This window comes from Limanda limanda, chromosome 7 (genome assembly GCF_963576545.1).
Source record: "Limanda limanda chromosome 7, fLimLim1.1, whole genome shotgun sequence".
Classification (NCBI taxonomy): Eukaryota; Metazoa; Chordata; class Actinopteri; order Pleuronectiformes; family Pleuronectidae; genus Limanda; species Limanda limanda.
In genome coordinates, this window is record NC_083642.1 from 4,307,154 (window position 1) to 4,335,023 (window position 27,870).

General features: G+C 41.7%; 2 protein-coding genes across 2 annotated transcripts; one reads left to right on the forward strand and one right to left on the reverse strand.

Annotated features, from left to right (window-relative positions):
- The first annotated feature begins 1,701 nt into the window (after positions 1-1,701).
- ptpn1 (protein tyrosine phosphatase non-receptor type 1) lies at positions 1,702-11,577 on the forward strand. The gene is made up of 9 exons (XM_061074243.1): positions 1,702-1,925; positions 3,433-3,523; positions 4,407-4,507; positions 6,474-6,572; positions 6,651-6,788; positions 7,090-7,299; positions 8,116-8,277; positions 8,427-8,587; positions 9,191-11,577. The coding sequence occupies exons 1-9, from the start codon at positions 1,869-1,871 to the stop codon at positions 9,480-9,482; spliced, it is 1,311 nt and encodes a 436-aa protein (XP_060930226.1). The 5' UTR covers positions 1,702-1,868; the 3' UTR covers positions 9,483-11,577.
- An 11,692-nt stretch (positions 11,578-23,269) lies between these two features.
- Positions 23,270-24,860, reverse strand: cebpb (CCAAT enhancer binding protein beta). The gene has a single exon (XM_061074945.1). It carries the CDS (start codon positions 24,677-24,679, stop codon positions 23,747-23,749), a length of 933 nt encoding a protein of 310 aa, XP_060930928.1. The 5' UTR covers positions 24,680-24,860; the 3' UTR covers positions 23,270-23,746.
- Between the last annotated feature and the right edge of the window lie 3,010 nt (positions 24,861-27,870).

Sequence of the window (27,870 nt, forward strand, 5' to 3'; positions counted from 1 at the left end):
TAACATTGACTCTGTTTCTTCTTATCAATGTTGTAAATACTGTAATTTGGTTGATGTGCTTAGTGACAAGCATTTGTACGTTGTACCTCTGGACTCAGTGAGTGACGTCTGTCTTGCTTCAAGAGGTTTGTGGTGTTGCCCCAGAACATCTCAGTCCTCCCACACACACACACACACACACACACACACACACACACACACACACACACACACACACACACACAGCACTGATGCTCTTCTGAGAATTGAGAAAAGATCCTCACATGAGTGCATCTGTGGTCGGCCATCACCAGTGTCAACGCTCTGCTCAGTAGCTCGGTGGCTCACACATTTGTTCCTTCCGCCTGTTCACATACTGGTGACAGGCGGAAGGTGAAGTAGTTCCTGTATCAACTGGATATTATCCAGACAGATCCTGGTGATGGTGGAGTAACTTCCTACTGTCTCCTGGAATGTTTGGGATGGGAAGTATCCTCACAGTCCTACAATGCTTGAATTACAATTTTGAAATGGTCTACATTTAATAAAACATTTAAAATCAATGGACTATAGTTTTAAGAACTTAAAACTAAAATGTTATGTTTATATTAATTTGTTAGGTGTTAAACTCTGGATTTCTGTATATCACAGACAGTTCAACGAAACCGATTATTCTTCTAATAAATAACAAAGTTCCCACCAAATCTCATAGTACTGTTTGTGAAACTTTGTGGGGATCTATTAGGGGAATTAAAGACCTGAAAATGAAAGTGATACTGTTTATCTAAAAATGTAAATTCCTTGTTCCTTATCTGCTGCACAAACACTGTAACGTTATTTTAAGTCACACCTTGTCTCATTCAAATATCACTCATGCTTAAACTGTTTCCTTAGTAGGAAAATTAGTTTTTCTTCTAGAATAACGACTGAGCCAGAAGCTGTGGCCTCACAATGAGACAGAACTGGGATGTAAACAAACAAAAGTTTTAATTTATTTATTTCTCTCAGTTTGAAAGATTTAGATGAAGAATCATCATCATCATCATCCTCATCTACGTCTTCTTCTCTGAGGTTTAGCAGTAGCTGACATCCTCAGTGTTGTATTATACTGCCATCCTATGGAGTTTGTTAGCTACTATGTTTTCTCACCGCTCCTCTACTGGAGAGTCTGGATTATTATTATTATTTAAAAGTTCATTTAATCCAGTTATGTTTCAGTTTGTTCTGTAATAACTGTAAAAAAAACAAACAAAGACGTCATAATCCAGAGTCTGCATTTGATCGCAGTCATCATAGTTTAGAGATAAAATAAAATGAAATTATGATTTTTAAAGTCACAATTATGAATTCAAGTAAAAACGTTGACTTTCTAAATTTGAGAAGTTGATAAAAATAACGAGATAAACTATGAACTTTGATTCAAAAGTATGAGTTGGAACTTGAAACTTTATAAATGAGAAGTAAAAAGTATGACTTTAAAAGCCAGACAGGAGTATTACGTATATGTTAAATACGACAAGAGAAGAATGGAATAAACAAGTAATAAGGAAAAGAAAAGACAATAAAATAATAATAAAAAGTAAACTCTTTTTTTGTTTTTTTGCTTCTGTGACGGCAGCGGCAGCTCGGGCGTGTGGGCGGAGCCTGCGGCGTGTGGGCGGAGCCTGCGGCGTGTTTCCGCTCCGAGGCCGAACACACGAAGCTGATCTACGCAGGAAAAGCTACCGACGAGCGGCGGAACATTAGTTCAACCCAGCGACTCCGGCTCCGGACCGCGAAAGTGTCCGAATCCACCGGGAGATCGGTATCTGCACCGGGGGTCGAGGGGCAGGAGGAGGCCGGAGAGGAAGCAGCCGCCGGAGCGGGAGGAGGCAGCCGGACTGTCCGCTATGGAAGCCGAGTTTCGGGAAATCGATGACAACGGGAGCTGGAGCTGCGTGTACCAGGTAGGAGTCCCGGTAGATCCCGGTAGATCCCGGTGAATCCCGGGGGAACCGGAACCGGGACCGTCCGCGGGACCCCGGTCCCCTTAAAGGCCTTTCCACCGCAGCGTGTGTCCCGGGTCAGTCCGCCGGCGGAGCTCCGAGTCCGGGTTCCGCCTGCTCGACCAGTCCGATGATTGATGAGTGTGTCTGGGTGTCTACACCCGGGAACCACGTCCCATCCCCGGCCCGCTTCGTGCTGCCCTCCCCGGGACAGCGACTCGGTTCAGGGGGTTGATTCTCTGACATGCACCGCAGGGATGGAGGAAGTAACCACTGATTTAGTTAATACTCCATTACTAGTAACTGTCCTGCTTTAAAACTCGGGTTAAGAAGCCTGTACGAATGATCACTGATTATTAGTATATCCACACATATGTAGATTAAATGTTGTATCATTTATTGGTAAATTGAGTGTCTATAAATTAAGGAAATGGGGGGAAATGCCCATCACACCTGGTTCTGTTGGACCAACAACACCCCAACATATCCAGTTCACTATGCACAGCAGCAAAGGTTAGTTATCAGTCAATTAGTGGATCAATCAATCAGTTATTCGTCCATCTCTAATTCCTAAAGAACAGGGGGTTAGATTTCAGATCCAAAATCCAAAGATAGTTAATTATAGTGGCTTGGTAACTTATTATCATGTAGAGCTGTTACAGGAGAAAGCTGGTGTAGTTAATCTTCACAGAATGTTGGCCTGTAGAGGTGGAACCAGAGGATTCTTTTAATCTTTCTCACTTAAAACCATAAATCCACTTAATAAATGGATCGATAGCTGATTAATTATCTGTCAGTTGACTAACGGTTGCCGCTCCATTAATCAGGACAATCTACTTAAAGGTAAAAGGATTCATTGATGGTTATCCCATTATATATTTATGTCGTTGGATAATGTTTAACTATCATTTTTTTATGAATGTTCAAGCAGCGTTTTAATGCGGCTGTGGCTGAGGGGGTAGAGCGGTCGTCCTCTGACCAGCCGGTCGGCGGCTCGATCCCACACTTACCCACCTGCATATAAAAGATCAGACCTCAAATAATTCAACTCCAAAGAAGAAAATCTTCACATTTAAAAGCACGTTAACTGAAAAAATCGTTTATAATATAAAAGTTGCTATTAACTATTATCTGTGTAATAATCATGGGGCAGTAAATAGCTCAGTAATATATCTTGAACCTCAATTGTTGTATTTGTGTAGAGGTTTTCATGTTGTGTCGTCAGGTTCTTGCACTAAATATCCATTTCAACAACGTGTGTGTTGACATGCTCAACACCCCTCCCTCTTTTTCTCAGACTTATTTCTTGGAAGGAACCAACCCCCCCCCCCCCCCTAAACTGAATTCCTTATGTCATTTGATGCTGTTTAAAAGCATGGAGAACTATTCATACCGTGTCAGACCTTTAATGTCACATGAATGTAACGTTAAAGTAATACTATGTCATTATTTTTTTATTCTGTCACAGGAGATTCGTCACCAGTCTTGTGATCTGCCATGCAAACTTGCCAAACTACCCGAGAACAAGAATCGGAACCGCTACAGAGACGTGAGCCCGTGTAAGTCGTGCTTCCCCTCGATGCCTCGGTGCACTTCACCATTTCATTTACTCAGTTTCAAATGAATGAGCGACTGATTCTTTAAAGGTTCTGAGTCGTGCAAGTCTTCCACGGAAGAGAGTTACACAGAGGTGTTGATCTCCGGCCAAGTATCGTAATAATTACGTAAAATTACAGTGTTAGTGTTACTCAAGGGACACGACTTTGCGTCACAGCCGGGGACCGACTGACGTAAAACAGGATGTGACTTCCAATTCCTAACTTTTGTTTTGACTTTGTATTTATGAGGGTTTGTAGCTGTGGTCGCAGCACATGCACGTAGAGATAAGTGAGGCCAGCAGGAGATTAGACTGGAAATATTAGGTTTTCTTCAGAATCTGATTTGTTCCTCAGGTCTGACATCACCATCTGCATGATGTCTGATGGAAACTATCAGTAGCTAAGAAGTTACTTTGACTTCCATTGAGTTGTTTTTTTCTCCAGTCCAGACAAATTTAAATAAAATGACTATTTAAGGGACTGTGCGCTACTGAGTTCCTTTGAATTTCTCGTTTAAAATGCTTTTCTGTAAAAACAGTCCAACATCTGAACCATGTTAGTTCCTCTTTTCACACTTAATGAACAATGCAAATTGTACAGACCTTGTTGCAAATAGTGTTTTCACTTTTAACAAGACAACTACACGACAATCTAAGAATTTCTTTGACTGGATATCAAGAAAAGTGGGTGCCCCAGTTTTAAAGTTGGAAGCTCCCGACAGACTGTTAGTTCTCAGCAGCTTCGTTGATCTGAGAGCTGCATGTTCATTCCCTGGAGGTTGTGACAAATAAAAAAAACAGACAAACATGACAGAATCTTCATGATGTTTTCTTCCTCTCCTCAGTCGACCACAGCAGAATATGTCTGCAGCTGGGAGCGAACGACTACATCAATGCCAGCCTCATCACGGTGGAGGAGGCGCAGAGGAACTATATCCTCACTCAGGTACGTGAAGAGTTGAATGGTGATAATCCTCCTTTACCCAGAAGAGGTTGGAGTAGGTTTGTTTCATAGACGTTAGTGAGTGTACAACATTTTTATATTTATACTTTATATTAATCCAGCAAATAACTTATGATAATGAAATCAGTTGTGCTGTTCATAATAATAGAATCAAAGAACATTTGTTGTCTTTGTTGGTTATAATAATAAGACTGTTTGCCAACTATAACTTTTGAGGCTGAGGCATAAATAGATAAATGTCCCACAACTGCAGCTAATAAACCATTTATTAAACGTTATGTATACAGCTTATAGATTTAAAAAAGAATGTTACTGATACTTTTCATTCAATGTTAAAACATGGATTGAATCAATTTGTTTAATCCCAGAAACATTAACAATAGTAGAAAACAGCCTCAGATGTTGGCTGGAGTCGTCCTATTAGATCAGCCGTGATGTAGCCTGAGAGACGAAATGTGGGGCAAAAGAAAATCAATGTTTGTTGTGATTTCCCGGTCGTGGTTCATTGCAAACGTGTTCATCAGCTTTCATCCCCTCATCTGGATTTGGCAGCTGGACACCACGAGGCTGAGATGAGGAGAGGTCTTGGTTTTTAAATCAAAAAATAATAGTTTAGAAAGTGATGGGGCTGGGATACTCCGACCAAAGTGAGGATTGTTGTACTTGTCTTTTTAAAGAATATTATGATCAATCAGTACTAAGACCGTCCCCTCCTGGGTAACTTGGAGAGGATCTGAGTCAGAACCTTGTCCACTCACTACCCGGGTCCCTCAAGGTTCCGTCCTGGGTCCCCTCCTCCTCCTTTTCCCCCTTTAAACCAAACCCTCTCGGCTCTGTTATTCACTACATGGCTTTTCCTACCCCAGCTACGCAGATGACACCCGAATAATTCTCTCTTGTCCCCAGTTGAAACACAGGTAGCAGCACGAGTCTGACTGTCTGACTGACTTCTCTCAGTGGATGTACGCACACCACTTAAAAATCAACCTTGACAAGACCGAGCTACTTTTACATCCGGGGAAGGGCTCTCCCACCCATGACCTTACTATCACCATCGACAACTCTGTGTTAGCCCACACCCAGATCACAAAGAACCTGGGTGTGACGCTCAACTCTCCCTTACTGCCAGCATTGCTCCTGTAGATACATGCTGCTCAACAGCAGTGAGAATACTTCCCCTTCTCACTCAGAAGGCGGCACAGGTTCTGGTCCAGGCTCTGGTCATCTCACACCTACAGGTAGACTATTGCAACTCCCTCCTGGCTGCTCTGCCTGCTAGTGACATCCGACCTCTGCAGCTCATCCAGAAGACAGCAGCTTGACTGGTCTTCAACCTAAATTCACTCAAACTACTTCGCTCCTTTCACTGGTTACCAGTAGCTGCCCGTATTCGCTTTAAGACACTAGTACTTGCGTACCGTGCTGCGGATTGAGTCCAGTCTACATCCAGGACATGGTCAAACCTTACACCCCAGCCCGTCCACTCAGCTCTGTATCGGCCAATCAGCTTGTTGCTCCCTCACTGCTAGTTAAACACTCAACAAAATCACCACTGTTTACTGTCCTGGCTCCTAAATGGTGGAACGAGCTCCCCAATGACATCAGGACAGAAAGTCAACACATCCACCTTGGTTTAGAAGATGATGGTCTAATAACCAGGGTCAACTCTGATGTTGAAAAACAAAACAAACAACTAAAAAGTTAGTTGCATTGTGTTGTATTGCAGTTACATGTAGTACTTTGCACTTTGTAATTTTGCTTTGTTTAAGCTAATGTACCTACATGAATCCTGCTGTTCTGGGTTTGAACCCTCATGGTTGAATCTACTTATTGTAACTCGCTTTGGATAAAAGCATCAGCTAAATGATACGTACTGTAATGTAGTTGTACAGAATAAAATCCTTTATACGCTACCACTATATATACTAAAACTTGTTTTCCTTTTTAGGGACCCCTTCCGAACACATGTGGCCACTTCTGGGAGATGGTGTGGGAGCAGAGGAGCCGTGGTGTGGTGATGCTGAACCGAGTCATAGAGAAAGGATCTGTAAGCAGCTCGTCCTCATATTCTAACGTACTTTTCTCTCCGTCACACTGTTTCTAACTCGCCTTGGTTTGCTTTTAGATTAAATGTGCCCAGTATTGGCCGTTCAGAGAAGAGAAAGATGCTATTTTTGAAGATACCAACTTCAAGATCACCCTCATCTCAGAAGACGTCAAATCTTACTACACAGTCCGTGAGCTGGAGCTGGAGAATCTGTCTGTAAGTTTTCAGTGTGTGTACAAGCTGACCTGGTTTCAAGTGAACACAACACCACAACACTTTCTTATCTTAAAGTAATAGATCGGTGCTTATATAAACCTTGTAACAGGTTTGACTTGCTAGTGTTGTTCCTCCTGTTCACGCTGGTCATTAAAATGTCCCGTCTGAAGTTGATTTTAGTTCAGGTAATGGAGTTAAAAATTCGAAGTAAAAATGGGGCTGCAGGATTATGAAATAGTCAAATCAAGTCTATTTATTACATTTATTTACTTGATGTCTTCCCTGTGATCTTGCTCCGCAGACTCAGGAGACCCGTGAGATTTTACAATTTCACTACACCACCTGGCCTGACTTCGGGGTACCGGAGTCTCCGGCCTCCTTCCTTAACTTCCTGTTCAAGGTGCGAGAGTCTGGGTGTCTGAACTCCGATGAGGGACCCCTGGTGGTTCACTGCAGCGCCGGCATCGGACGCTCGGGGACCTTTTGTCTCGTGGACACCTGCCTCTTGTTGGTTTGTACAGAGCTCTGCTGTAAACAAATGATCACACTGTTCCTTTTTATACCTTCTTTATTTATATTGAGCAGGTAGATGCGCATGTAGAGTAGGGATGGGAATTGGCAAAAATGTGACGATTCAATAGTATTGCGATATTTGGGCCAAGATTCAAAAGTATTGCGATTCGATTCTGCGATATATTGCGATTCATGTCCCCCATATTATTCAAAGCCATTACAAAATATGAGGAAAATAAGACTGCTCAACTCACGTCAAAAGTCACATTTAATTCTGTGAACAACATTGTCTTCTACACATTAACAGTGCAAAAACTTTGTCCTTGAACATTCAGGACACAGGACCTTTGTAATTATTTCCTGAATAGGAGACCTCTCACATGAACACTGAGCTCAATCATATAAATAAGAGTAACCTAGAGCTTCAATCAAATTGAGACCTGCAAGGTCATGACCCAAAATGTTAAATTCATTTGGGAATATTGGCATTTTTGTTCAGAAAAAGGAGTTGGTCAACATGCTCATATGTTAAAGTGCTCCTCTGGGCCGTTACTATATCTCCTGCAGTGGAGAACATCCTTTTTAAATATTGCAATACTTTGTGCTACAGTATCGATATAATCGCGGGCGCAAAATATCGCGATACTGAACAGAATCAATTTTTTCCCCCATCGCTAATGTAGAGCAGTATAACTACTCTAAAACGTTGTCATCAATATTAAGTTACCAGTAATAATGGAGGCAAACTGACTGTAGAACTTGTCATTTTGTCAGTTATCATATTAAGAATGTTACTTTTCACTGTTAAATATAGATGTCCAACCGTAAGGACCCGTCTTCAGTGCGTATTCGCGATGTGCTGCTGGAGATGCGACGCTACCGAATGGGTCTGATTCAGACGGCGGATCAACTTCGCTTCTCCTACCTCGCTGTCAACGAAGCTGCCAAGTACATCAAGGGAGACACGTCCCTGCAGGCAAGTGCTTCCTCTCTCCTCTGCTCCTCGGTCTTGTTTTTACCTGGTGTATCGTAAACTGCCACAGGAAATAAAAACATATCTACTAATCTTCGGTAAATTTCTTTGCAAATGCTCAAATGGATTGTGTGTGTTTTTTGTTTTCGAAGGAGTCATGGAAAGAGCTGTCGAACGAGGAAGACGATCCACCGGAGTTCACCCCTCCTCCTCCTCCCCCTCCGCCCAGAGACCCTCACAATGGCAAAATTGAGCCGTCCTTTTTCCCTGAAAATGATGAAATCGTCCGACACATGGAGAGCAGGACTTTGGGGTATTCATCAAAATCATTTCTTTAAATTTTATTCCAGTGTAATTTGTTAGTTTTTGAACCAGCTATTCAGAAACCTGAAGATAAGTGTTTGTGCCACGTCTGTTAATGGTGAAGAACGTGGTTAAATGAAATGTATGATGTGTATGATGTGGCAAGTGCTAGAAGAGACACTTCAGATCATTTTCTGTTTGAACCTATGTAAAATGTATTTGTTTGACCTTTAAACAAGCTAACTTTAGATTTGGTCCAGTTAGCAACACGACTCTTTCACTTGGCTGCAAGTGGGTGTAAATATGAAGTGATAGCTGGTCTTTAAACAAGAAGTGGTTTGTGTGACGCAACACATTTTATTTTGGTCTTAATTTGGTAAACACAGAACTACTAGTTTGAAGAGCTGCTGCTTGTGGCTCCAGAAATATTTTGCTCTTTACAGAAACGTTGACACTGTTTAGACCTGGTATGAACATCTGTCCCGAGTGATCACAAGTGTGCAGTGCTAAGATCAGGAATGAGATCTGATCACTCAGAACACATTCGAAGGTCTAAAACGCTCTCTTCTAACAACCGTGCTCTTCTTCACTCTCTCATTCTGTCGTCGTCCAGGTCCTCACAGGACTCCGAGCTGCGAAAGAGGAACATCGCTGCCCCCCCGCCTCTCCCTGATCAGACCGAGCAGCTCGATGATCACAAGGTAATCCAAGATCTGACCTCCGAAGCTCCAGCCAAATCCCAGCAGCAGCACGAGGCCGCGAAGCAGGAGACGCCCGAGGCAGCGGAGCAGCCGAAGGAAGACGCTCCTGCGCCGGGGGCCTGGCCCCCCCTACTAGCCAACGTGTGCCTGTGCACGGCACTGGCTCTCAGTGCTTATGTCTGTTATCGGGCCTATTTCCACTGATGTCTGTCCCGCCTCCTTTCTGTTTCCCCTCCCCGTCTCTCCACTGAGAGAAGTGGACTGCTCTGGCCAATCAGCCTGCTTTGACTCTGGGTTTACTCTGCGAGTGAGAGGATTATTTGGACTTCAGCAGATTCAGGTTCACTCGTTTTGTCTTTTAACGAATGCAGTGCGAGGGGCCGGCTCCTCCTCCTCCTCACCCAACCAAACCTTCTGTCAGTGTGTCATCATGGACGCTCAGGGCCTCAGTTTGTCAGGTGTCGTGTGTTGAATATGTGTAAACGCAGACTCGACAAAACAATGACACGTCTTGCAGTCAGTAGAGTGAATGGGTTTGTTTTAGCTCCGTGTCCCAGGATGAATGTCCTCTCTGACCCCGTTTTACACACGTCTCCGCTCTTATTTACCAAATGAGTTCTTCCATTTCATCCTTTTTACAATGTGTCCGTTATGATTTCTCATTTCTTAGTTCTCTTACTCAAATCATTTATCCACATCTCTAACCAGCCTGTCTGAAAATATCCCAGTAAGGAAGCCAATTTAATTTGTTCTTTAGTTTTGGCTCAATATTAGATTGTGTGTATTTGTATAGTGCTTTGCCATTCAACTATTCACACACACACTCAGTGCATCTATTTGCAGAACAACACCCTGCCCAGTCAGGGGCCTTCTGCTTACTGGACAACCCTGTTCTACCTTCTGAGCCCCAGCCGCCCATTAAACCTGTTCAATAAGGTGAAGTGTATGAAAGTAAGACTGAAGCGATGCTGTTTCCACTAGATAAGAGATGCATGCTGGGGTGGGCACTGAATCCTTATCTGCCCCCAGTCGTGGGCCGCGTTGAGGTGCAGGAGGCTGGTCGAGTCCGTACAGTGTGTGTGTGTGTGTTTTTGTGTTTGAGTGGTAGTTGTTGAAACTTTCTTCTGGTGCTTGAGTTAAATCCACTCTGTGAGAAGTATTAATACAACATTTACAGGACATAAAATGTGAGATATGTGGCCCAGGCATTCTTCTCTCCCTGGTAGATCAACAGTGACACAGAATGCTAAATGCTCTGTATTTATAAAGCATTGATGACCACTCCTTCATACAGTGCATCTACGTGCAGCACTTTCTCTCTCACACACAACTCACACTGTCGGCACAGCCGTCTTTTAACATTTAGGATTCAGTACCTTGCCCAAGGACACTTGTGGAATAGGGGAGACTGGGATCGAACCGCCAACCTCGTGCTTAGAGGACGAGCCGCTCTTCCCCCCCCCCAACAGAACGACTTTGAAAACAAAATAGTGCAGGAAGAGGTTGATATGTGACTCTTTCCATTTTCCTCGCATTCTTTAATTGACACTGGAATGATATTGACGCCTTGAGATGTGTTTCTTCTTTTTAAGGTCAACACCTTTTCCTTGTTTTTCAGTCACCGTGGTTAAAAATGTGTGGAGGATTTTCACAGCAAGAGAATGTGTAACATAACCTGAAAGCAGCCGATGCATGTAATCGAATGTCCGACACAAAGTAGCTCACACCCGTTTCGCCAGCAATACAAACCCTTAATAACGTTTCACCCGTCATGTTAACGAACTCAGTGTCACAGGGAGCCGAGGATTCTGAACAAACCAAAAATCAAACACCAGCACAGGGATGGAAACAATACACTGTAGTAATAATCCGTTGCATTGTGGCGCAGCCCCGAGCTGGCAATGTTTTCTATGATTATGATCTTTTAACGCATGCTGCATTTGTGAATCAACAGGTTTGTCCTAAGAAGAGATTAGTTGAGCTGCTAGCGTCGAGTTTAATTTGCGACTGGACGGAGCTCAGCGCTCGAGTCTGACAGCTGTACCTTCCTTTAGAATGTATGAACGTCCCGTCCGAGGACAAACCCTTATTCTTAGATTATATATTTTTTTCCAAATCAGGTTTCAGTGTGCTGAGTTTTTTTTCTTCTTTTTTTTCTGCTTTAGCAAGGGATGAAATCTCAGCACCTGTGCAGCCATTGCACCAGGTTTCCCTGTTTTTCTACACTTACGCTGAGCTTAAAAACATGTATTTTTTTATTTACATTTGTTGTTTTACTTTTTAAATAAAACAATTAAAAAAAAAAAAAAGAATCTACTGAATTACTTTGTTGTTTTTTTGGAACCTAATTCTCAGTCTGACCTCTTAGACCATGACTCTGGAAATAAAAGATCACTCAACACCGTGTTTTTATCTTATTGGTCGGTAAGTAGCAGGAAGAGTGATGTTTCAAGCTGATAAAGTTTGTGTTTAGAATCAGACTACATCACAAATCACACTTGAAACTATGATTTATACAATAATATTTACAGGTGGAGTGCTTTTTTCAAACCTGGTCTAATTAGTGTTTCTGATTTTGGCACTTTTCAGAAATTACAAATAACGTGTGGTCACAACGAGTCGAAGCATGAAGAGTATTTAGTCGTATTTTGGTCTGATGTGTTGAATTAATGTTGTATTTATAAAGGACCCTTTAAAAAACTTTACATTCAGTGGGTAAGAAAAAATTTATTACGCCGACTTTTAATACAATATAAGGGGAATAACCCAACTCAAATAAAGAACATACAGTAAAAGAGCACCTGAGAAATAAAACAGGCCGCTGGTGCAAAGATTTGACGAAAGATGTAGAAAATGTTACTTGTATAGCTCATATTCACAAATCACAAATTCCCACATAGGTCTTTACAAGGTCCTTAAATGTTGGTCATTCATTAATAAATCTTTTGTTGATAGATTGATTTAAAGTCTAAAACTCAGCAGAAAGTGTGAATTCAACGCTCCTGACTTCCTTTCGAAGATCACGTCTGAAAACAGCTGTTGAAATACCACAGCCCAAAAGTTTAAACATCTCAATATGCTTAATAACAATTAATACAAGGCTATTAAAACATCTTCTTGTATTACATTGCAGAAATAATATTCAACATTATGAGCAGAGCTGTTGATATTTCTCTTCATTCAGACAGGCGGGAGGGGGGTGACGTGTTTTGTTTTGTCCACCAGGGGTCGCTGTGGGTCTAAAGCTCAGACTCTTCTCTCAGTGGAGGCCTGGCTTCTTGTTGCAGCCCACTCTTTCCTGTTGTCTGCACCAGGGTTTACTCAGCAGTTGTGTTATAATAACAGTGAAGTGGACTCAGTACCTGCAGCTCGCAGAGAGACACTGATGCTCACATGCATGAATGTTATACAAATTCTAATTACGTCCATTTATACAGGGACTAGTTTCCATAAAAATGGCTTATTACCTTGCTCAAAATCTAATATATTCTTACTACAATCATAACTGGTGTCAAATGATTTAAAAAAAAAAGTTTTCTTCTTGATACAGACACACAAACATCTGAGGTGGATGTACACTAGCTTCCAATAAACAAGGCCTAACAGTGAGTTTTACTGAAGCCTATACACACACACACACACACACCAGCACAATGACACTAAGCCTAACACGTCTGGAGACACTTGAACTGCTCGAGCAAACAAACTCGCCGCCCCCCCCCCTCGGGTGTACAACACAGATGATTTGGCAACAGTCTTGGCTAGAACTTCCCGTTCCTGGGAAATACGAGGCCGGCACTGTTACGTGCAGTACAGGAATGCAACTGTAACAGCGTGAGTAATGGCACTCCCACCAGCGCTGTGCTGCAGCAGGCCAGGACAAGTTGTTGTTGGAAAACTACAATCAAGGTATGACCTGGCAACCGGAAGTCATTTAAAGACACAGTGTTGAAACGTCATGACACGCGTTCTGCTCGGTGTGGCTGTCATTGTAAATAACCATTACAAATGAGACATAAAGGAGATTTTGAATATCTTTTTTTAGGGTCATTTCGGAGGCCAACGGTTTTTTCTTTATATGCGATGTTGTTGAGAAATTCAAGTTCAGTTATGTGCAAATAAAGTGAAGTCTCCTGCTGTGGCCCCTGACTCAGACCAGCACTGCTGACTCCACACTCACAGTGGAGCAGAAGGGATGTGTGCCCTGCCCTGCTGACTGTGTCCCCAGCTTAGTTATTAACCTGGAACTTCCCAGTGGCCGGCCAGCAGTGAGGGAGGGAGGGAGGGAGGGAGGGTGGGTGGGTGGGACGGTCTTTGACTGTAAGCCTCTCTCTCTTGTAGACATGCAGATAGTTTTCAGCATTGGAGCCGAGCAGGGATCAGGAAATTCCTGAATGTGAGGGGAGTCAGATCTTTCCAAGCGTGACGCAGCAGAGTCTGAGTCACTGCACACGCAAGCAGTGCACAATGGAGGCCTGATACCGAGAAGTGTGTGGTGTGCCGTGTCTCTTCATGCCCTTATCGTCTTAAAGGGAGTCAATGAGGCTTTGACAGCTTTCGGTATCAACCAGTGCTGGAATGAAACTCACTACATTGACTCAGTACTTTGCTTACGTGCATATTTGAAGCACTTATCCTGGAATATTTAACATTTCCTGTGTTTTTAAGGCAAAATAAAGAGCTTTTGTCTGTACGGCAAAACATTAGCAGTCTTCGTGCTGTAGGCTAAGTTCGTATGAAAAGCATTCGATCGTCTTATCCAACTCAAAGCAAACTTCACAAAATATTTATTATTATGTTCAAACTTGCAGCAGAACTCAGTTTCTTTATGTCTTTCCTACAACATCTATTATCACACACCTCAGATTTAGTTTGTGACCCTTTGTAGGGATGTGTTTAAACTAGTGAAAAAAAAAAACTTAGTTAAAACTGGATCCATTAGTTGAAAAGATGTCAAATTCAAGCGGGTACAACAGTAAAATGTTAAAATTGTTATTAATTCATCAGTATTCATTTGATCATTTGGTAAAATATCAGTCAGAGGCCTTTTCTCTGCAAAACAGGTACTTTCCCTTTTACATTTACAAGTTACCACACATTCATGTACTGTTTATGGCCCATTTTCTACTGCCTTATGCAAATAACCACCAAAATAACATATCTAGGTTCTTGACTGTAAAGGATCTGAGAAGCACCAGCATTGACTCGCCCTGTTTTTCTTTACTTAAACATTGAGATTTTTCCTCACAATGAACTTGATTGCTCAAATTGAGAAGCACCGAGCTGCTGCTCTTATTAAACTGCAGCCTCTCCTGTCTCTGGTTACATCTGTTGAGACATTCACCCCTGAGCAGTTCCTGTTCCTGTTCCTGTCCCCCCCCTGCTACTGCTGTTGAGGGTCAACCGTCAGACTTGCACACACCGATGTCACAGACAGTCCCTCCGCTGTCACAGCTAGTGGCTTGCATGTAGGTCATAGCGTAAACACTGTGAGATTGGAGCTGGTGTTTCCTCCTTGTACGCTTCAAAGCTCCCGCATCCTTCCTCTCGCCGCACGCAGCAAGAAGTGATGACGTCGACATGCGGTCCACATGTGTAAACAAAGCGTGTTGACCTGCCTGCCTCACCGCAGACGTCCCCATGATGTTCTTTTGGATTCATGTTGATGTTTTCATCATAACATCTATAGGACAAATGACAGGCGCTTGCATCTGATGAGTAGTTGTGGGCACGCCAATGATTCCGTCTGAAAGGACCTTTTGAAAGGAGGTGAAAGGTGGAATGTGGTGAACGTGAGGATGGTCACATAGTTCAGTGAGTGTAGGTGGTGGATTCTGTCATGCACCCGCGCGTCAACACACCTTACTTCCTGTTGCGTAATCTCTACATGTCAAAACCCCACGCATCTATCACACAATTCAAATTTTGCTGGGAGCTGTGATTTCACCACAGTACAGCTCATAATTGACTGTGTGATTTAAAATGTGTGATTTATTATGACAGCAGGTCTTCATAAGAACTGGGTTTGGATTTATGGATCTGGCTTTTCAATACAAATTCAAAGAGGTCCAGTTTGAGAGAATTTCCTCAAGCAAAGGTCGAAACATCTTAATGTCTTTTCTCAATTCAAGTAAAAATAACCAAAAAAGTTTGCATTCATAAATAAAGGACGGTTTGTGAAAAAGTCAAAATCATTTGCATAATTTGAGAAAAAATACAAAAATAAAAGTGTGGTTTGAGTTTCCACTTTTTCTCAATGTGAACAAACTCAACAAAAATGAACAACTGAACTTTAACGCTCCTATTCTCTTTATTCCCATTTTCTCTTGTTCAGTGAGAAAAGCTCTTCCTTGTGCTACTACCGTAAAGACTGCGCAGGTTAAGGTTAAGTAAGACTACCGTAAATGTGAGAAAAGCTGCGCAAGTTAAAATAGAAACGTTCTGTCAAAATCTAATAACAGGTTCTGGTTCTGTATAGAACAGCTTCTTGGTCCCGACCCGAATAATATATATATATAAAAGTAAGATATTTAATATAGACATTCTAAATATTTTGTTGATCAGAAAACAATTTGCCTTCATTATTTTCAGAGGTGTCAAAAGTATTCACATTCATTACTCAAGTAGAAGTATAGATACTAGGGTTTAAAAGGACTTCTGTAGAAGTTTAAGTATCAACTCAAGCTTTTTACTTAAGTAAAAGTGTAAAAGTACAGGTTTCAAAACTACTTAAAGTATAAAAGTAAAAGTAATGTAAGGGAACATTTTTTTCCATTAATGACAAACTCTTAAGCCGCGTCTCAGGGGCCCATAGTGCACTTCACCACCTCCTCCAAAAAAAAACATTTTTCTAAAAGCCATTATGACTACAATGTTATATTAAAATGTTATGTTGAAAAATGTGGGATGCTATTTTTGAACGATGACAAACCGGAATGAAAACAAGCCAAAATGAAATAGGAGTAACGAGGCTATTTTTAAAATGTAAGGAGTAGAAAGTACAGATATTTGCGTGAAAATGTAAGGAGTGGAAGTAAAAAGTTGTCTGAAAAATAAATACTCCAGTACTCCAAGTATAGATACCCAAAATTTCTACTTAAGTAAGGTAACGAAGTACAAATACTTTGTTACTTGACACCACTGATTATTTTATATCATTAATGATGTAATGAAGAAGTCATTTAGGACAAGCATGGTTAAAAAAATGCAGTTTTCTTTGCACCCTTTAGGACTTCAGTGGTGGATCCTGTATCGTGCTGGCTGATCGTGATAATAATTGTGGATCCTGTATCATGTTAGCATCTGATGGTGGTGGTGGACCACCATGAGGTGGCAGCTGATGGTGGATCCTGATGGCAGCAGTGGACAATGACTGGACTATAGTGGCATCTAATCTTGATGGTGGATCATGATCGTGGTGGCTGCTGACCAGAGACTATGATCACAACAAGACTTCTTGGTATACAATGTTTGTTTGTCCTCAGATACTCGACCTTACTGACAATAATCCATCAATTCATTGACCTTCCATTATGCTACAAAGTGTTTATTCTAATCAATGCTGCAGATAACCTTATCTTCCTGATGTTGTCCATTACACGAGGCATCTGTTGCACTTCTGTCCGTCCTGGGAGAGGGATCCTCACATGTGGCTCTCTCGGAGGTTTCTACCTTCTTATTACCCTGTTGAAAGGGTTTTATTGTAGTAGTTTTTCCTGACTCTTGTTAAGGGCAGAGGTTTCACAACTTGTCTAAACCCTATGAGACAAATTGTGATTTGTGAATTTAGGCTATACAAATACAATATGTGCGGACAGCCACTGGTAACCAGTGAAAGGAGCGTAGGATTTACAAAGCGTGACAGGGAGTAACAATAGTCTAGGTGTGAGATGAACAGAACCTGGACCAGAACCTGCGCCGCCTTCTGAGTAAGAAGGGGACGTATTCTCCTGATATTGTGCAGCATGGATCTACAGGAACATGTTGTTGCAGTAATGATGGCCTTAAGGAAGAGTTGACTGTCAAGTGTCACACCCAGGTTCCCAGCAGTCTTGGTGCGGGTGTTCAAAGGTAATAGTCAAGTCGTGGGTGTGAGAGCCGTTCCATGGAAGGAAAAGTCATTCATTCTTGTCAGGGTTAATTTTCCGGTGGTTTGCGGTCATCCACTGAGAGATGTCAGTCAGTCAGCCAGAGATTCGTGCTGCTACCTGCGTTTCAGATTGGGGAAAAGAGAAGATTAGTTGGGTGTCATCAGCCAAAAAAAGCCATGTGAGTGAATGACAGAGCCGAGAGAGTTGGTGTACAGAGGGAAGAGGAGGGGACGCAGGACGGAACCTTGAGGGAACCCAGTAGTGAGAGGACAAGGTTCAGACAGATCCTCTCCAAGTTACCCGGTAAATGCAGTCGTTAATGATTGATTGATTCATGAACACACACACATAAACGTCTCTCTATAGTTATGAGGACACTTTTTGACATAATGCATTCCCTAGCCCCTAACCCTAACCTAACTACAAAAACAAACATGAAACTACATATTTTTAATGCAATAAAAGTACAGTTATTATTTTATTTGTTATTTTTGTTAATTAATTTTTGTAAAATTAGTTTTTTTTAGGTTAGAAAACCTACCGAACCATGACCTCAAAACTGGGGTATGTACCGAACAGGGATTTTAATGTACCGTTTCACCCCTAATATATATATATAAAGATTATTATATAGATTGACAAAGACTTTTTGATCACATGGTAAGAATGACATCATCATGACTATGAGGTCATTAAATTACGTCATATATTGTAGTAATACATTAACATAAATAACCAATTCTGATCTTCATATCATTTCGATTAACTAATCATCATATAGTAAAAATGGCATCAGTCTGACAATCAATTTGAAATTAAATTACTATTACAATATAAAGCAAATCATTCATCTTTCTTAAAAACCTACAGTTTACAGTAATTCATGGAGCGTGTGGACAGTCGGACGAAACCTTCGTTAAACGTGTTCAGTACACGAGGACCGATTTTCACTTCCATAATAATGGTCATTTCTAAGGGCGGGTTGTCAAAATAAAACAGGATGTCAACTTAATTGAGGAGTGTGTCAGAGTGTCTGGTAATCTAGGAAAGTTTTAGATTCGAGCTTTGAGGAACAGGGCCACAGGCTCAACTTTCTATATTGATGGAGAATTCAGCAACTTGAAAGATACGTCAGATGTCTTCCTCATTGTAAAGTCCTGCCGTAGTAAAATGTGTGTGTGTGTGTGTGTGTGTGTGTGTGTGTGTGTGGAGGAGCCAGTATGATATGTACATTTTTTTTTGTTCAACTTCGACCAATTTTCACTAAAATGAAATGTACCTAGTAATCCATCCATAATACATTGTGTTAAATGCAACATTATACTATAGTACATCCTGCTGAGTTTTCTTATAAGTACTAGGTTGAATGTAGGATTTGTTTTATCATTGTGGGATGTATTTGCATTGTGGTCCTTCTGCTTTTAAGTAAACAATATGAACAATATTGTCTACACCTACTTACTTCTATCAATACATTTCGAATATCATTTCAGAAAATAGTAAAAAGTATTCATGCAAACTTGTCCGACGTCTAAAAGTGATGTTAAGAAATGACCAAAAGAAATATTTACAGTTTACTGTCACGAAAGACAAAGAAAATAAACGGATCTTTGAAACTGAATAGGCTGCATTTATGGTCTTTATTACTTAAAAAAGGACAAACTATGAATTATAAAATAATTATAATAAAAATCAGCTCTATAACTATAACCAGGCTGTTTGGTGGATTGACCCTTAGAGGCTTTCTTCGAAGTTTTCTAGAAATTATTTCTGTAGTGCTGATGAAATCCCTATTTTTATCTATCTTGACCTGATGGGAAACTAAACCACCATAATCCCAATTGAGTGCCAGTTGGCCCGAAACTTTTTTTACATCTACAATGAACAATTTTTCAGACAGATTCCTAAATCTTGTAAAAAATACAGCGGGAAGTGAAGTTTAAACACTTGCGAGTGTCCTTAAAACATCTTCTCACGGATGTTGCCCTAATGTATTAAACCAACATACATTTTGCAAGGGTGGCGTTGTGTTACACAAGATCTGGGCAGGGATACTTGCTCTGTAGTGACCACAAGTCACTTCTGCTCGTTTGCGTTTACACAGTCATCTACAGCCAAATAGCAGAAGTGCCCGAAGATGTCGAAATCTTGGTTCACTTCAAAAAGATAATGTTCTGTTCGGTTTACCGTAGGTCGACAGGCTTGGCTTCCCGTTACACCCCATGGTCCGGATATCCGATGTTCCCTTTCACAGAGGGGGAAGTGTAATCAAACAAGCAAAATCACTAAGTTACTTTTTCAACCTAGATTTGTTAATATGTTTGAATTGTATCTTAAAAGACGACTTAGGTTTGCCTATTTGCGATGTGAGATATTTGAGGTTTAGAGGCCCTGACATCTTGACCGTCTTTTGGCTCAACTAGAGAATCATGAGAGAGATGAAGACAATCAACAACTTTTTCTTTAAATTTCGAAGCAAATATTTGTACAAAACTATTCCTATTATCTGCGTGTTTTGAACTACTAAGCAATTACTCTAAAATCAAAGCAAAGTTACTGCATGATGTGTAAATTTGTGCTTCTATGATCATTAATGTCAGCTCTGATTATAGGTCAGTCTTTGGGTTGAAACAAAATTTGAAAATTAACGAGCAACCTTGAAAATTCAGCAAAGAAGGATCCTAAAATAGACGGCACCAAAAAACAGAAGATGGATTTAAATAGAAGATGGATATAAACAGAAGTATGTATTTCAGGGTTGAATCCTTTCTGATATCAGTCACTCAACACATTTGAGAGAGTAATTGGAGAATCAGTGAGTTTGAAACACCAGTTTTATCTGCATTCAGCTTCGAGTGTGACTTCTAGTCATCAAAACAATTCTAACTCAAACTACGCAAAAGGTGTATATTCATAGAAAAACAGAACAGGACCCAGAATAGAGCTTTGAGGTTCTTCACATCCTACCAGGAGTGAATACAGATTAAAAGACTTCATGAGACCACAGTGGTGGTGTCTGTCAGAAGTACATTATCAGCTAAATTAAAGCTTGATATTCTATATTTAACTTCAAGACTTAAACCAAGAATGAACTGATTCCACTATGAAGTAGGTATGTGTACACAATGACTCCATTGTTTTTCAAAAACTATTCAAAACACACCTTCCTTCCAAAATGTTGTGCAACAGGTTATTTTCACCTAGTCGCGCTCGCACACACACAAAGAAGAAGAAAAGCATTGAAAGATAGACAAAACACATCGATTGCTTTGGTCTTTTCATAGAACTTGTTGTCTGTAATAACAATATTTAATACAGCCTTATTTGATGGATTGATCAACTATGTTAAAGGAACATTTTAGCCACAACGTTTTATTGTATTAAATGAGAATAATATCTTTGTTGCAGTTGTAGTGTGCTGTTTTCTGCTTTGTGACGTGTGTGATGACAAAGTTGATCATCAATGACTATTTGTTCATAGATTCATTGTTTTGACTATAAATTGTCAGAAAAAAATAAAATAAAATTGACCAGGGCAAAATGTTCTAATGTCTTTTTTTGTTTGACCTACAGTTCAAAACATTCAGTTCACTGAGCGGTGACAAACAAGAGCATATGATGGGGAACAAGGTTGTTATCTATACAAGCTTTACATCATCTCTCAGAGTTACCCTCCCAAGTAATATTCACTTGTTTTTTATGCTTTTATTTTGCGCACACAGCCATCATTCATGTTCTGGAATTACTAACTGAGTTACGTTTTGTGTCGAAATTCCACAAAAGCCTCTCCAGTCCTCGTTAAGTGTAATTTAATCTCAACACACATCTGTAGATTGTTGACATAAAACAGCAGCAAGCGTGACTGTGCTGAACTGAACAAGTCAGAGAAACTGTATCAAAGCCAAATCAAATGTAAAAAAGTGTAAAATAAATCCAGGCTGCGGCTTCAGCATCCGACTTCATTGATTGATTAGTGAAACACAATCTGCTATGAAGCCTACTGATAAGTATAACAAATGTGTTAACATGACTCAAGGGCATTAAAAAAAATCTTCCATTTCACAACAGCTGGTATACAGTGGACATCATGACAGGTGTGTGTGTGTGTGCATGTGTGTGTGTGTGTGTGTGTGTGTATTGCTTTATCAGTGGAGTTTTTAGGAGGCCAGTTGGCCTCTGGAGGGGCTGTGATGCAATTAGGAGTTTACGGACAGACACGGCCCATTGACGGTAATATGTTGAAAAGGGGGCCGGACTAAACTTTCAAGAAAAGAGGTCATCCTGTGTGGGAATTTCCCTGTGTCCTGTCAGAGCAGGAGCCAGGAGCAGGGAACGACTGCATGGGGCTCGAATAGGAAACGTGGGGTCATCGAAGAAAGAATTCGTAGAATGTTTGAATGGATGCGAGCCAACACGAGGAGCTACATGTGTGCGGAAACACAACACTACACAACACTGAAGCTATGGATGTTGGAGTATTCACACATTGCTAAAAACATTACTTTCTTTGTTTGCTGGGACTGTACCACAACAAACATGGCCAACTTTTCTTGAAATCTGTTAAAAATCATACTTTTATTACTGTACTGGAATGAAACCAGACCGCAGCTACTTAGAGCCATTGTCATGTACATGGAGGATAACAATGTCTTATTCAGAACTGGGTGTAACATTCTTCAAGTGGTGATGTGTTGGAAAAGGAGGATATTGCACAACAGCTTAAAACTAAACTGTTCATCACTGCGTGTGTTGAAATATCCAAATGTCATCTCTGCACATCAAAACAACACCACGGGTTTTACGCTTCATTTAGATGGTGGAACTTTTCGGTTCCATAACGAATGTCGTCTCTGAACACATCCAGCAGAGTGGGTCTTTCTCTTCTTCTCGGCTCTTTGAAGCGAGAGCTGGAAAACATCCCCCACCCTGAAACGTCATGGATCACCTACAAATCCTACTGTGCTCCTTTTCTTTATCTCCTCCGTCAACTGTCATCTTATCCATTATGTCTGGTGTAACCCACTGTGTCACTCCCATCTTTAACTCCTTAATTTTCTGCTGAGTGTTTACTCTCTGGGGGGGGTTAAAGGAGGTTTGCTCAGGATTATCTGTATCTCTCCTGCACTGACTCGCAGCCGTTCAGCTCTCGGCTGTTGAAGCGTGACCTGAAGTGGTGTGAGGAGGTTAGTTGCTGATTAATTTCCATGCAACCTTGAACCCATCACTGGGCCAGTGGACCCAGCAGACTATTGACAGAGCCGGCTAAAGATAAAACCAACATTTCTGTGCTGCGTGCAGTGTGGTCGAGTTTTTTTCCTCTTTTGTTTGCTGCCCTCAGCAGTATCGTTTCAGCATAAATTTGGTTGCATGTATTTCAGGATCTGAGGACTTCAGTGTCCAGCCGTTAAGTAAACAGAGGAACCAAAATGGCGGTGGAAGAGTCATCCAGTAACAGTCTGAAGCGTCTGGAAAGTGAGAACTCTTCCTACATTTCTGTTGCGTATAAAGAGAACGTAAAAACACAAATTCACGTATAAATCCTCAACCATTGATAAGTGAGGATGTGTCTGTCGCTGTCTAGACGTGCTGATGGAAACCACTGCATTTTAAATGGGGATGCGTCGTTAAAAATGATATAATATTAGTGTATTCTGTGTAATGGGCAAACTGGATCTATAAGATTCACTCTCATCTGCAGTGTGACCTGTCTCTTTCCAATTTGGTACATTTGGCTGAATTCAACGGTCGTGAATGTGCCTTTTTGCCTTCTGCAATATGTTGGAATCCACATGCAGGGTCGTGTGAATATTAAAGGCGAGCTTTACATCTGTGTCTGTCTGAGCCTCAAACACACACACGACTTCCAAAAAAGGACAGAAAAAGAAGAAATTACAAGAGAAATTGTTTAGACAAAGTATAAATCTGTTTAATTCCATAAAATATCAAGTACAATTAAAGCATTTCACCTTTTAATATTAAATAATTAGACTTATTTCATTCATTGCCAGTACTATTACAAAGAGTTGCATCATTTCACTGCAGCACAACTCTTCCCTTGACAACCACTGCTGTGAATACACAAAAAAGTACCAATTCACTCGCATGTATGTAAAACCTGCACAGAAATACTGCATACACACCACGAAATAAAAATAAAAAACGACATGTGAGAATAAAGCTAAGGGGACATGTGAAGAACGATTGCGCAATCCATGCACACCCACTTCCTCAGTCCCATTCAAAGAGTCCTTGTAAACTGGTGCTCGAACCCGTCTTCCACGCTCACTCAGCGGATCAGCTGCGGCTCTAAAGTCCATCAGTGATAAGACAAGAAGTCTGCGGGGGGTCGGGTGGGGGGGTCTGGGGGTGGGGGGGGTTCTAACACTGTCCGGTGGCAGACAGCAGGTTGCGCAGGGTGGACAGCTCTCTGGACAGCTGCTCCACTCGCTTCTGTAACCGGTCGTTCTCCGCGGTGAGCTCCAGGACCTTGTGCTGCGTCTCCAGGTTCCGCATCTTGGCTTTGTCCCGGCTCTTCCTCACGGCCCGGTTGTTCCTCTCCCTCCGCAGCCGGTACTCCTCACTGTCCTTGTCCAGGCGCTTCTTCGACTTGCTGGACATCTTGCCGCCCCCGTGCGACGGGGACCTGTCCCGACCGGCCGGGGCAGGTGTGCCGGGCGCGCTGGAGCAGGACGAGGACGCGCTGGAGATGTTCCCCAGGCTGCCGCTGGTGGACTGGTAGTGGAGGTAGGACCTCATGTCAAAAGCAGACGAGCCGTTCTCCATCTTCGAGTCTTCCTGAGTGTCCTCTCCGTCCCCAGCAGCAGCAGCAGCGGCGGCAGCGGCAGCAGCAGCCGCTCGGTAGCGACCCAGCTCCGGGCTCAGCACGCTGTCCACCCGGGTCTCCTGCAGCTCCACCCGGCTCTCCTGCAGCCCCGGGTACCCCAGCGAGTAGGGGGTCTCCCGGGGGTCGCACTGGCTCGCCTCCAGGTCGCCCAGCATCGAGTAGCTCTTGTAGTTCTGAGCTGCAACTCTCTTGATCTTGTTCTCCGCGAGGAAATCGGAGAAGACGTCTCCCTGCTGCGGCTGCGGCTGCGCCTGCGTCTGCGTGTGCGCCGCCAGCTGCGGGACGTGCAGCGCGGAGTCCAGGTATGCGCTGAAGTCGATGGCTCTCTCCCGCTCCTCGATGCCCAGCTCCGGCATGGAGTCCCCGAGCCTCCAGTACGAGCCCCCCCCGCTCACCGGTGCGATGGCCCCTTGGTCTCTGCTGTGGATAGCGAAGCCGCCCGCCTCGTAGAAGCCGGCCACTTCCATGGAGCTCAGCACCCGCCGGACTGCAGGAGCATGGAGGTCCAGGTCCAGGGCAGCTCCAGATGTGCGACAGCGGTGAGGAGGTGGCTCAGGTGGTCGTGGTGGGTTGGTTGGTGGTGGTCGTGGTGGTGGGTTCGGATCCCGCCCTGGAGTCACTGAGTGGAGCAGACGGGTGGAGGGTCTGGAGGAATTGACAGGTCTCCGCGTCTCGTGGGGTTATATTACGAGCGAGGGGCGGGGCTTAGCTGGGCAGGTGTGTCAAGCGCAGAGCGAGGAACCAACTGGAAACTTTCTAACATCCAACTGTGTTTATATGTATTCATCAGTGGTGTATAAAGTACTTGAAAGCCATACTTGAGTAAAAGTACAGATATCTTACCTGAAAAGTGACTTCGGTAAAAGTAAAAGTCTCCCGTCAGAAAATGACTTGGGTAAAAGTCTTAAAGTAGCTCATATTAAATGTACTTAAGTATCAAAAGTATCTGGTGTTGAAATGTACTTAAGTATCAAAAGTAAAAGTACAAGTACCAAAATTAAAAATACAAAGTGCTTTTTATAGTAGTCCTATACAGACACAAAACAATCCAAAATGTTTCTCCTCAAGATTTATCTCTACTGACTGAAAAATTATAACAACAATATGAATATAATGTATGTAATGTATAATTTTACGAATTTTGAACCCTAGACGAGAGAGAGATAGAGAGAGAGAGAGAGAGAGAGAGGTGCGCTGCGCTGTGTGTAGAGGCGTGCTGCTTCAACCTCCGCTGCTCAAGTAACGAGCCCGTTTGAGAATGTAAGAAGTAGAAAGTACACATATTTTTGTTCAAATGTAACGAGTAAAAGTACAAAGTCGTCAGGAAAATAAATACTCAAGTAAAGTACAGATTTGTGAAAAATCTACTTAAGTACAGTAGCAAAGTATTTCTACTTCGTTACTTCCCACCACTGGTATTCATATATATATATATATACACTTTACCCATAAATACACTTTTCAATAACTAACTCAAACTTCTGGCTCTTCTTACAGGTGGTGTTGGGTTTCAGCAGCTGGATGTGCAGGTAAAACTTTTCAAAAACTTTCCATAAGAAATTCTTTTTTTTTTTAACTTGTTTTTATTTCCTTTTATCAAATACAGTCATACAGTACATCGTTTTTAGCATGAAATTAGGTATCACAGGTTCAAGTCTTAGGTTACTGGGGTTAACTGTCCATGTATGTCTCGGGTCCAAGCCATCATGATCCAAATATATCAAAATCAAGTTACCGATTAACAATGTCCACAGACACAATACATTTCACATAACATTTCATCAAGACATTATTCTGAAATAGTATGACCTGCATTTGTCCATTGCTTAAAAGGGGAAACAAAGGGAAAACAAAAGCAATATATATATATATTTTGCTCATATCAGATGGAAATGTAGAGCAATCGGGGACCAGTTGTTTTTAAAAACATAAGAAATTCAAAGTTGCCTATAATGATGAAATGATAATTATCTCTGAGGAGAGCTAGACGGCGCAGGTAGAGGAGTTAACACTTTCTGAATCCGTCACAATTTGGAATATGGAATCTGTTGCCACAATGCAGAAAGGGAGAAGTAAATACTTATCGTTCTTTGACTGCTCAGCTGAAAAAATGGATTATTGATAATCAATTGTACCCATTACACGACTGACTTTGTTTTTACTCGCTGTGTGTTGTCTCATATGTTGTGTTACTTATTTTCAACCGTTTGAATATTAGTCTAATTGTGGTTTGTATGTGTCATTGTATTTTAAAGTTAGGTGGCCATTTTAAAAACTGGTCAGGGAGAACAGATGAAGATTAGCCTGTGGAGCTAACTCTGGCTCATTTACAATCCTTCTGCTGTTGATGAATAAACATTGTACCTTTCAAATAAAACAAATAAATGAAATTAACTGATTGTATTTCAATCTGTGCTGTGTTGTCGGAGTCTGAATAATAAAAGTTATCATCAACATCTTTGCAAGGACGCTGGAAGAGGCACACGGGCTTTAGCTGCCAGGCAAACTAAACCAAACAGTTGAAATATAATTCTATTTCATAATATTGGATTTAATTTAAAAGATTCTGTGTATTTTGTGTGTATTTGATGCACAAACGTGACGTAGATAATGTTAGGATGGACTGAAAGGATTTAAGTGTTGTAAAAGTGGATTATTACAATGTATTTGTGTGTTTTAACAGCACATAATCCAAGTTGGCCGTCTGTTGTGATATAAAAAGGTAATAAAACTTTTTTTGGCCATTCAAATGAATACAGAAATCACAAGGCTGCTGCACTGCCTTCAATGTGACTCTCAGCACCCCCCCCAAATCCACTGCATGACCTCCACCACCCCCGTGTCCTGGTGTCTCTCACTACTCTATCATGAAAAGGAAACTGGGAAGACTCAAATGAAAACAAAAAGTGAAAATAAAAACCAGCAGCAGAATCAACTTCACCCAAAAAACATCAGACCACCGTTTCTTGCCAAAGCGTCCAGTCACGCCCCCTGCAGGTCCAACCTGAGCAACTCGACAATAATGGAAAAATACAGCTCAGCCGGAGTCAACCCTGTTTACCATGTTCTGAGTTCATGCGTAATAACCCTCACGACAGCGATGGAAGTACCCCTGGACACATCTGCACACAGCTGTTCCCCAACAACATCCACTGACTAGTTCCAACCAGTCTCTCTGTGGAGTGTTGTGTTTGGTTGTGGTTAAGGTTGGTCTAAGATGATGCATTCACTCCAATACTGCAGAAGGGTCAGGGTGGGTGTTTAGTCAAATGCATAAAGACTTGTTTACGTTTAAACAGATTTCCTATACGTGTGGTGACCTTTGCTCCAGAACAATAGATTAACAGACACAGTGAATTCCCTCAGGTGTAATCAACAGGTCTTGGTATCATATACAGATGTTCAAGGGGTCTAATGAGTCTAATGTTGAGAGATCTTAGGGGTTGTGATTGATCATAAGATAACATATTAAATACATTAAAGGGAAAAGTCAATAACTATCCGGTATAATTCTAGGCATTTACTAAATACTAAGGCATTGCCTGACTTATACTTCCCTACATAACTTATTGTGTGTGTCGACCTTGTGAATAACTATACATTCAATTGTCTAGCTTCATTTCATATCATTAATGAGGATGTCTACAAGGGCTGGGTA